Source organism: Hydractinia symbiolongicarpus, chromosome 3 (genome assembly GCF_029227915.1).
Source record: "Hydractinia symbiolongicarpus strain clone_291-10 chromosome 3, HSymV2.1, whole genome shotgun sequence".
Taxonomy (NCBI): domain Eukaryota; kingdom Metazoa; phylum Cnidaria; class Hydrozoa; order Anthoathecata; family Hydractiniidae; genus Hydractinia; species Hydractinia symbiolongicarpus.
This window is the reverse complement of record NC_079877.1, coordinates 33,676,865-33,688,410: the sequence shown is the minus strand read 5'-3', so window position 1 is coordinate 33,688,410 and position 11,546 is coordinate 33,676,865. Positions and strand designations below refer to the sequence as shown.

Here is an 11,546-nt window from a genome sequence, read left to right as displayed (position 1 = left end):
TTAATTTCACGTCCCCCTAATGTGCGTGTTTAAGGTAAAGCATGTCACCCTAACCTACTTATAGACATATATATATATATATATATATATATATATATATATATATATATATATATATATATATATATATATATATATATATATATATATATATATATATATATATATATATATATATATATATATATATATATATATATATATATATATATATATATATATATATATATATATATATATATATATATATATATATATATATATATATATATAATTTATCATGTCCAAAGACCCATTCTACTGCAGTCCGGATTCCACTCATTGTCTTATTCCAATCTCTTCGTAAAGGGGTCACGTGAGCTCTTCTAAAAGGTGCATGTAGTTGCTGTCTAAGAGGATAAGCAGGATCACCATAAATACACAGCAATGGTCCATTTGGAGCTCTGAAATGTTGTTGAAGCAATTGTAGAAGATCAGATCTTGCTAGCATGGTGGCATCATGTCGCCTGCCTTCCACCGGCCCATATAGATTAGCTATGAGTCCATTCGGTGGAACTACTAATTGGAACTTTCTTGCATGCACCTTTTTGTGTCCATTGTATAAAATTCTTCTGACAGTTCCATCTATAAATCCCCAACAATTTTGTAATGGAGCGCCTCTAGCATGAATAACCTGGGCAAATTTCTCTAAATTCTGTGGAGAAAGCCAATCTTGATTGAATGTTAACAATAAGTGACGCAAACGATTATACACGAAGTTCATTGAATTTTTGAATATGATACACATTTGAGGTAAAGATAATGCAAAATGAGGCATCATGTCCAAATATCAGCAAGGATAAAAAAATCTTTTCAATAAGATACACAATGCTGTAATTCCAGGAACTCTGAAACCATAGGCATCTTCCACTTTCGTTTTTACCGCCACTAAATGAGCGCCGTTGGAACTTCGGAAACTCCCTATTCACTCAACCGGAACGAGGACGACGACCGCCGCTACTACGTTGCCGTCGCCGTCGCCGTTGGAACTTCGGAAACTCCCTATTACCAGGCGTTCAACACCCAGTGGAGCAATTAATAAGAACCTTAAACCGTGCCACACATTCAGGTAGGGCGCTTTAGTACAGGTATGCAGTATGTCATAAATCGACTGAAGCGCACACAACATTATTGTTTTTCCGGTGTAATATATTTTTCAAAAAAATAACTTTCCCACAACTTTAGCCGAAATAAAAACACAATTCACAACCCATTGTTACCCCCGTGACAGCAAAAATTGTTGGCAAACCGTTTTTACTTTTCGGGAAATGTTCCCGGTGGATGTTCAGAAGAATTTTACTCCAGGCTGAGCGCTTAGTACAAGTAAACAATGTCTCACATCCATATAGGTATAAATACCCTTTCCAAAAAAAAAACCAATGGCGCCATCTTTATCACAACTTTGGTTAAATAGAAACACAGGGAACGGCCTGCCTGTTCCAAAAAACTTTATCGCAACTTTAGTTTAAATAAAAACACAGTGTGCAGCTAAACAATCACCTCATCCTGCGGGAAAAGTTCCAGTGAAAGTTAAAAAATTAATCGTGACACCAGGCTAAGCGCTTGGTACCATCTTGCATTTACGTATAGGCGTAATACACTTTTTCAAAAAACTTTACTTCTGTTTAAATAAGATACAGGAAAAAAGCCTGCTGTTACCTCTCCTAGGTGAAAGAATAACTCAACAATTTATTTGTAGAATAAGCTTTTATGACAGTAATAACAGGTATAGCTGCTACCTTACAGCATTTAGCATAAAATTATTAATTAAGAATTTTTGGAGTAGCTAAACCGCATTCGAAAATATACTTTCACTTTTAAGCCAGATATAAATATAGTCATAAATAAAGGGCTAGCTGCATAGCCACAAACCCAAACATAAAAAAAAATTTCGGCTATGATAAGAAGCTCTTATACCCTAACCGAATAAAAACCTCAAAAAATTAGTAATAAATTACACCAGCTAGCTTGCTAAAGCTGAACTTAAGCATGCTCCCTCAAAATCTGCGTTTGTAGCCAAAATCTTAAAATTCGTTTGCTTGAGATTTACGGTTGCTAACTTTAAACAATGCATGGTATCATTTGATGTCAAATCACTCTACATAAATATTCCTATAAAAGACACCTTGAACATCATTAAACACCTGATCGAAAACTGCATTTGGCAAAAAGACAAAGATTTTAGTACCAGATTTTCTGCATTTGATTGAACTTATTTAATAATAACTTCTACACTAAAACAGATGGAGTTGCCATAGGAGGTCCTGCTTCATCAATAGTTGCAGAAATATACATGCAAGCACATCAGACAACAACATTAGTCACATCAAACAGACGTCCGAAGGCTTGGAAAAGATTGGTTGACGACGTATTCGCCATAATCAAAAGATCCCATCTGGAAGAGTTCCATGAACACATAAACGGCCTGCATCGACAAAAGTATTTACTGTTGAGCTTGAACAAGATGGAAGTATCGCTTTCCTAGACACTTTGGTTAAACGCAAGAATGGTTCCATTTCAGTTTCAGTGTATCGTAAATCAACATACACTGACCAGTACCTTAATTTCGAATCAAACCATCAGAAATCTTGCAAAGAAAGTGTCATACCTTCATTACTGTATTGTGACAACAGCGTAGTCAGTGACAAAAAGGGGAGCAAAGAAGAAATTCGACATGTAAAGAAAGCATTAATCGCAAATGGATAAAGTCAGAAAGTCATCCCGCAAGTAAAAAATAAAATGAACAGAAGATGCAACCGAGACAACAGGGAATCATCGAAGAATTCATCGCATCAGCATTCCTACCATTTTTACTAGATACCAGCGAGATCCTTCGTCGATTTTTCAAGCAAGACAAGATCAAATGCATTCTTAACTCTAAAGACACCCTAGGAAGCACTTTGTCTAAAGCAGAAGACAAAATAAACCCCGGAAGAAGAAAGCAATATTTACAAATTCCCGTGTAAAGATTGTGATGCAGTGCATATAGGCGTAACAAAAAGAAAGTTTAAGCAACGTGTTCAAAAACATATGCGCGCAGTGAGAAACGGAGATGTGAAGAAAAACAAAATTGCGGACCACGGCTGGAGCAGAAGTCATCAGTTTAATTGGAATAAGAGTATAATCATTGACAGAGAATCCAGAACAACGGCCAGGAAGATTAAAGAAACCATCAACAGTGTAGAACGTGACAAACACATAAACAGCATCTCGTATCAACTTCCTGAGATTTGGTTACCAGTCCTACAGAAGGAGTAGTTATCTCCATCTAGGTAATTTCGGTAATGTTAATTACCGTAATTAACTGTAATTATCAGCTTGTTCCTGATTGGTTATTTTTTTACGAATTTCAATCCTCTGCTTATTACATATATACATGCTCAACATCATTTAACTTTGGCCGATGATGGGAGAAGGATCTCCCGAAAGTCGCCTACTAAACTATCATGTTCAAAAAAAATGATAAACTTTCTTCAATAATTCAGAATTACAGCTTGCTGGAATTGGCAGAACATACCAAACAGATCGGCTACCGCAAAATAATAAGAATAGAAAGAGTAAATTATTCACACGCACCCATCGCCTAATATTACTGTTTCTGTTACCGTAAATTTCGACGACTTCGGCGAGATTTTTCTTCACGTCACAATTTTTTTTTTGTTTTAAGAGGGTCGAGAAGTCCACCCTTCAACAGCCGCCGAAGTCGACTGATTTTACGGCAGAAAATAAGGGAATCGAGAGGAACAAAATCACCGAAATGCGGCAACATTACTAGTCTTAGATACACAGGATTTTCGAATTCGCAAATTCTACTTAGGGAAGTGCCGAAATGGCTGGAGTCTAAATCCTCCCGTGAATAAAACTTGAATTAATAATTAAAAATAAATAAAGATAAATTTTGGCGTACTCCTCCATGTCGTTATTGTGTAATAATGCAAGTGGCTATCTACAGGATCCAAAACAAACAAATATCCAAGAAGTACAATTCATAAAGTCAAAAACTATTAGCTATTAACATTTCAAACAAATGGCGCCATCTTTATCCTTTTGTTGTATTGTCAACGCCTCAGCAACAGGAGTATTAGGTTACTGATTTAGTAGGATTTAGTATAAGTAAGTTTTTGTTAAATATTTTTAAAAAAAGTGCAGTACATCGAAGAAAATCAATTCAAAAGGTTTTTATTAGGTTGAGGTAGCAGTCTGAATTCTTTTGTGGAAAACCCTTTGTTTAAAAAAAAATAAAAATTGTTTTTATCTCGTGGAAAATACGCTAGCTTCTGCTGTTAGTGGTGGTAAATATACTTGCTACGTTCCCTGTTGTCGCAACAAGAAGTTGACATTTGGTGTTCCAAACAAATGTTGAAAGGGAAATAGTTTATTTTGATGTTTATTGAAAAAATATACTCCTAAATCTTTAAAAATTTTTGTTCGCATTATTTTATTCGTACAAAAAAACTACAGATAAGCATTTTTTTTTTTATTTCTTATATTGCAATATTTCAATTGTAGAAGTATTGTCTTTACATCATCGTAATGACTTGCTGCGAACGCCGACAAGCTTTTGGCGACCGAAAATTTTACCAACAATAACCATAATAAATCTTGCGTTTGTCAGATTGAGAAATTCCAGACAAAAAGCAGCATAAATATCGAAATATTGAAACCACCAACTGCACCCCCGCCAGAGATACTGGAACTACATTTATTTAAGGATACTGTAAGGGTATAGACACATATTCAGTATATTCATTATTTCTCAAAAAATATGTTTTTTTCATCAAAATTATTTATTGAATATAAAAGCAAATTAAATTGTCTGTAGGATAATGTAAGTATGAAATTTAACTTTTTTCCAGGTAGTCATAAATCCACATCTTTGTTTTTCACTAAAACGTCCGAAACTCCCCTCCGTTTTATTTTTTTCTGCGTCATATTATCACTCACCAGTGAGTGATAATATGACGCTTGATGTTGATGTGAAGACCAAGGGCTATAAAAAAAGTACATATAATTTTAATCGTTTTTGGGACAAACTAATATGTGATGTTGGATTGAAATAATGTTATTCTTACTCTTGATCTACCAGTCATAAACTTAATGCCATTATTTGGTAATGTTGACTGTGCCAATTTTGTTTTGATCACATGGAGAGCAGCTTTTTCAAATTCTCTCGGGATATCATTTTCCTTGTTTAATTTAAAAACATCACTCAATAGTGGCGACTTTTGCCCGATACACATGCTGAGATGATTTTCTTTGCAATATTCCCCATGTTTGAAAACTTCACCACATTTTTCGCAATCAATTTTCAAATTACTTAATAAATGGGATATGGTTTGAGAGTGTGTAACGAATTCTGGAGTCACCAAAGTGAAGCAAACGGGACATATGGTACTCTCGAGAGGGCGACCCTCCACTGTTGGTATGAAGCATTTGAAGCAAAAGCTGTGTTGACATTTATTCAAAAGCACAGGCTTCTGCATTAAATTTTCACATAACTGGCATATGCATAAATGAAGGTTATCATTGAATTTTTCTTTAAAATTTTGCTTCATCAACACGACTGTTTCACCTAACTTTTCATTAATTTTTGATGTCTCATTTCTGGTCCAGTGTGAATTTGAGACACTATAACGTCCCGTGGACATCCTTTTTCCAGGCCTTCCCCCTTTTTTTCGCTTTATTTCGTTTACACATACATTGCAATTTTGCTCACTATGCTCTGTCCATTTAAACAACTCAAAGTTACTTGTGCTTTTTCTATGGTCCAATTGTCCAAGTCTAGAGTAGCACTTCATGCAGATTTTGGTTGGGTGGAGCGCCTCAGTGTCATTTTCAATGTTTATAAACAAATGTTCCTGCATTCTTCTACTGACCTCAGGGTTTGAAACCTTGAACGTATTGTTCTTATTTTTCGGGAGAAGAAATCCACATATTCGACATAGTGTGTCCAATTCAAACATGTGTTTAGCAGCCATGTTTTTATGGAACGTTTGGCTAGCGGCTGTAACTGCGTTTAGACAAAATATGAGCTCTACATTTCTCCTAATATTTAGCTGAAAAAATATGTAAGTAGAATGAAATTTTCACAATTAAAAACTTAAATGATGTGCCTTTATAGGAATATATACCATGTTGCTAGAAAAACTTTTATTTTTTGTAATTTTAACGTGGAAAATGGGGAAATTCACTGATTTCTCGTCGGTTATAGTTTCGTTATTTCCGTAACCACAACACTGGCTATGGCTGCAATTTTTGTTGTTTCTACGAGACGGTGGCCTCACATACCATAATAAAACACATTTTGGGTCTAATATGTAGGTGATAGACTTTATTTGGGCTGTTAGTGCATTACTTTGAATGTGATGACGTCATCGCCGCCTAGGATTTTTACGATTTATGTTTTCCAATTTTCGCGCATGTGCGTTTCTGAAGTTCGCTGCCGCGGGCTATGTTGAATGAGCGTGCACTTTAGCATTACCATAGCAACAATACTTTGTCACATTTTTTTGAAAAAGTCGTTCGCTTTTTATTTAAAAATTAGTGAAAAAATGAATTTTTGCTCGCTCTTTTGTGTTTTAACCTCACTTTTTCTTTAAATAATCAAAATATACATAAAAAGTGACAAAGTCATTTGCAGCAGGTATCGATGACCTCGTGTGCAAAGTTTTGTTGAGTTTCTCCATCGTGGAGGGAGTTTCGGACATTTGAAGTCATGTATACATCGTGAAAAACGAACATCTAAATTTCTCGTAAAAGAACGAACATCTAAATTTCTCGTAAAAGAGTTTCTCGCAACCTGATCTTTTAACAATAGCCTAATCAACTCATTAAAAATTTTTATTATGGTCGAGAATATCAAACTACACATATTTTTGAAAAAAAAATTTTTTTATGTAAAAATTTTTTGTTTATACCATTACAGTATCCTTAATTTAAGTTATAACATGGTACAGAGCAGTATAAAATAACAAGTGTAGAATTTTTCTGTGGTAATTAAATACAGAAATCTACTAAAAATAATATGTAACAATGAGAAATGCACATTAGCTACAATTCAAACAGCAGAGTACATGATACATGCAATTCTCTTCAGTAGATACTTCTTCTGTTTATCTTAAAAATAAAAATGACCTATTCGTCTTACTACTGGCTGTGCGTATCACTATGAGCAGTCTGTTATAAGTTATTTGATACAACAAAAGCTCCTGATTTTCGATTTTCTTGTTGCGATATGGATGGATTGGTTACATATCCACATAATAGCATCTTTAAAACCTCTTTTCGAACTCTAGAAGAACGATAACCATAGATGAACGTGTCCCACAGAGAGTACGAGAGTACCAAAAAATTACACCAGCGATTGACATAGTTATCAATAATCACCGAATCGAAAAACAATCTATTAATCACATTTGCCATTACTGCTGGCACGCTGCATAACCCGTACGCCAGTAAAATCTGAAGGGCAACTCTGGCAGCTTTCTTTCTCTGGTTGCTACATTTGCTTTCGTTCGCTCTAATGTAGCCATATATCCTCTTTTGACACACAATCATAGTTAAAAATATCACCAAGGCATAAACAGTTGAGACTGCTCTCATTATACTAATTGTATCGGAAAACACGTATACAGACAAGGTTGGAAATACAACAGATGGTATCCATAGACCTAACAAACACAGGGATAAAAGTCTCTTCTTTGTTATATACTTATACGAAAATGGTTTGAACACTGCTATATATATTTCCAATGTGATTAAGCCAATAGCTGTTACGGACATCATAATAAAACTATACGCCATTACTGTCCATACATTAATAAGAAAACAGCGAGGGTTTTCATGCAAAAATCCGTCCAACCATAAAGAGTAAACAGGAATTAACGATAAACCAGAGACCAGATCACATATAGATAACATGAGATATAAATCGTTGACCAACTTTCGTAAGGTCTTGCTTTTTAACACTGCGCATATGTAGATGGTGTTTAAGACAACACTTACAATACAACATAATAATGATGCAACACAAAAAGCTATGAGGTTTATTTTTCCGGCTTGTGTTGATAAAAATGTTGCGCTGTAGTTAATACACCAGTTCTCTTGTGATACGGTCTTTAAAATAGTCGTGTTGTTAAACATCTTCAATTGTCCTTAAAAAAATAGGAAACAAATTTTTATATAAAAATTTATCGGCGATATTATTATGTCTCACATTTCCCGTTGTTTAATGTAATACAGTTACAAATTAGTTCCAGTGAAAAGACTTTCTTCTAACCAGGAGGTCATTAATATTATTTCTCCATTGTTCTACACAATAGACCTATAGTTTTTAATCTTAAATCCCAAAAAGCTTTAAATTACTGTGTTTTATGTTTATATTTGGAATCCCTCATATCGACTCAAAGAAAGATTCAGTGGATTCTTCCACCGGTTATCAGCCAGTCCAGTCTCATATTCTTATAAGGCATACTCATACAAAAGATAAAAATTTGTCACATACTTAAGCGGGTAAGTTAGCTACAAAAATCAAAATCAAAGGACTTTGGCTCTTCAATTTTTGTGTTGATTGTAAAGAATTACCTTGCCTGGAACGGCTAAAGGCACAATAAAATATTTATCCAGATAATAGCTCTATCCGAAAAACATAACAGAGTAGCTACTCTTTTAGCTTGACATAACTATATATTAAAACTCATTCGTATGAAATGTTAACCAAGTTCAATATTGGATTTTTTAGAGTTTGCAAGAACTACGATGTCGAGAAGGTGAAGTTTTAGTTTCGTCTCATACACCAAGGCATATTATTATCTAACAAAATCGTTAAACAACGTTAAAAAACGTTGAAAAACGTTGAAAAACACGACATTTGATCTTCTTGTTTCTGCACTTTTCGTCTCTTTTCTTATCCTCACCAAACCTTTGTGAACCTTAAAAAAGTTTATTCTACAATCAGACACGTGGTCAAAACTTTTCGATAGGACTATTCTAAATTGTCTATAATTTCTCTAAATCATCGCAATGTGTTTGCCATATGTTTGCTTTCTTTTTTTCTCTCATCAAAAGTTGAACCTAAACATTGGAAGTCCGAACAAAGATAATTTGACTTAAAAAGTTTTTATCAATAAAAATAAATTCAATGAATCTTTTTAAACTCTAACTTTTTCGTGCTATGTAAAGCAGCTTGAGGCAATTACAGACCGCTTCTCTAAAGAGTCAAAATGTTCGTAAATAAGACTTTTGTAGCGAGAGTGAGCATATTTTTCAATACGATCGACAAAATAAACAAAAAAAATATCTGAAGGGAATAATTTTAGATACTTTTAGGAAAAAAAATTTTGGCTGAATTATTTTTCGCGAAAATAAAATAAACTATTATTTCGTAAAAAAAATTCATAAAATCTTCCCTCAGTTATACTGTCTTTTTATTGGTGTCATGAATAAAGGCTGCTAAAATTGAAATTCAAGTATTTACTACATAAATGCGAGGTAAATTAGGAGAAGAAGGTACTGTTAATGGCTAATAATATTCGCAAATTTTACGAATAGAAAGAGTTACAGTACTTTTTGCCCAAATTAATTTTCCTGACATAGACAAAAAGCATGCTAAGTTGGTTATAATTTAAGCTACTCTTTGTGATTGACTTATAGGTGAGGATGAAAGGATTTATATTCGAATAGGATTTAGGATTTTTCACCTGATTTGTATTATTATAAGTTTCATTTTTTAAGAGCAACGTGTATGGTAATACGTACTAAGCACTTCAAGAAACATTTCATCATCACCGGCTCAGAGACATCTGTCGTACTTCGGACATGCCGTGACAAGACGAATGACATCAATAAACAAAAAGCAGTTGTCATTTCTTTTACAATTTGATATTTCTAATGTTCTTTATAAAGAAGCATTTATCGCTTTCTAGAAAAATGTTTTTGTGCAAATCGTACCAAGAATTCTCTATAAAAACAACAATAACACCTAAAAAATAGATCTGGTTATTCGTTTTTAACTTTTTACCTTTAGAAAGTTCCTTCTTCCTTATAACTTTTAATTAATACTTCCACGCTCAATTATTAATGATCATCAACTTCTGATATTTTTATTCAGTGTGCCCGTGTGGTGGAAATACAATTCACGGAACCAACTCACGAAAAATCATCCCTATGTTAATCACTTTTGAAATATTACAGATACCTATGCACCTTATAAACATCAAATATATCTTTGGAGAAGTCACAAAACCAGCACCAAATAATAATTCAACCAATATAACTTTCTACATTAATTCTTTGCACAACGATAAAGCAGCTGTATCTCCTAAATGCTAAATTGTTACTAAAAACTTTCACTAAGAACTCAAGCAGTTTTTTACACGATCCAAACTATCATATCAAGTTCATTTCACATAACTTTACTTAGTAATCATTTATCAGGTAAAAAAAAACATTGTTATCTTTTTCTTTGTTTTTAAAAGGATTGCCACTGTCAAGTTTTCTTTGCTTTTAAATTCAATCTAAACTTATTTATAGAGATGTTAATAATAAGGGATGAGATTCAAAAGATCGTGTATTGTAACAAAAATTACCACGTTAATTAAACGTTAACTATTTCGGAATAAAATGTAAATTTTTTTAATAGTCGAAAATATCACAATACAGAGATTCAAGTGTCTTTTAACATATTGATACACATTTTTAATACGCAAAACAAAATTTTGGCTCAGGCTTTGTGATGTTAAAATGAAATTAAATTACTTTAAAATGACTTAAAACAAATCTCTGACGCCTGAAAATCCTAACGTCAGATTGACGTCGCTTCATAGTTGACATGTAACGTCGAAAAAATCCCGACATCGGATCGACGTCGTTTGTGATCGAAATACGACGTCAGAAATTACCACGTCAAAACTACGTTGTAACGATTTTTCCGATGTCGCCACGTAGTAACGACTATCAATAGATGGCAGTACGACGTCGTGTGTTCGCTGTTTTTGCCCTTTTTTTGGGTTACGCACTTTCAGCCTGGCGGTTTTTCGCCAGTTGCATTGTTAAAAAATTTAAGCCTCTTATTTTTACCTTTCTTATGAAAAAAAAAACTTCTATTTTTCTCTTTCTATAATCTATCTTTCTTTTTCAAACATCCCTGAACTAAAGAGTAAAATTATAAACAATTATATCTTCAGACATTAAAAGAAAACATCTTCCAAAAGAAAATTAAGTAATGTTGTGAACGCACTTGCATCAAGTGTTAGTATTAAAAAAGAAGCCTAATTTCATGCAAAATTTTACGGCTTGTAAGCGACAAAAGATATACAGCACACTTTGCTAAGGCTACGCAACATGTAAGTAGCTGTCTCAAAGAATGCTAAAATGTTGGGCTGTTATGTGGGCACTGATTGCAGTTCACCTAAATTGCAACGAGTATACAAGAGAAAGAGAAACAAATATAAAAAAATTACATAACCCACACAAAACATTTGACAGTTACAATTCTTCTCTCAGTTGCA

General features: G+C 33.6%; 1 protein-coding gene across 2 annotated transcripts; it reads right to left on the bottom strand.

Moving 5' to 3' along the window:
• Positions 1–6,987: 6,987 nt before the first annotated feature.
• On the bottom strand, positions 6,988–11,546 carry LOC130635484 (uncharacterized). Of its 2 annotated transcripts, none has more exons than XM_057444819.1 (2): positions 11,508–11,546; positions 6,988–8,192 (listed from the first exon to the last, which is right to left on the bottom strand). In XM_057444819.1, the coding sequence occupies exon 2, from the start codon at positions 8,179–8,181 to the stop codon at positions 7,219–7,221; it is 963 nt and encodes a 320-aa protein (XP_057300802.1). In that variant the 5' UTR covers positions 8,182–8,192; positions 11,508–11,546; the 3' UTR covers positions 6,988–7,218. The 2 variants fall into 2 exon arrangements, with proteins under 2 accessions (XP_057300802.1, XP_057300801.1); XM_057444818.1 differs by lacking the exon at positions 11,508–11,546 and adding an exon at positions 10,058–10,358.

Bases quoted from the DNA above. Each gene is read 5' to 3' on its own strand.
- LOC130635484 (XM_057444819.1), bottom strand. From the start codon at position 8,181: ATGTTTAACAACACGACTATTTTAAAGACCGTATCACAAGAGAACTGG.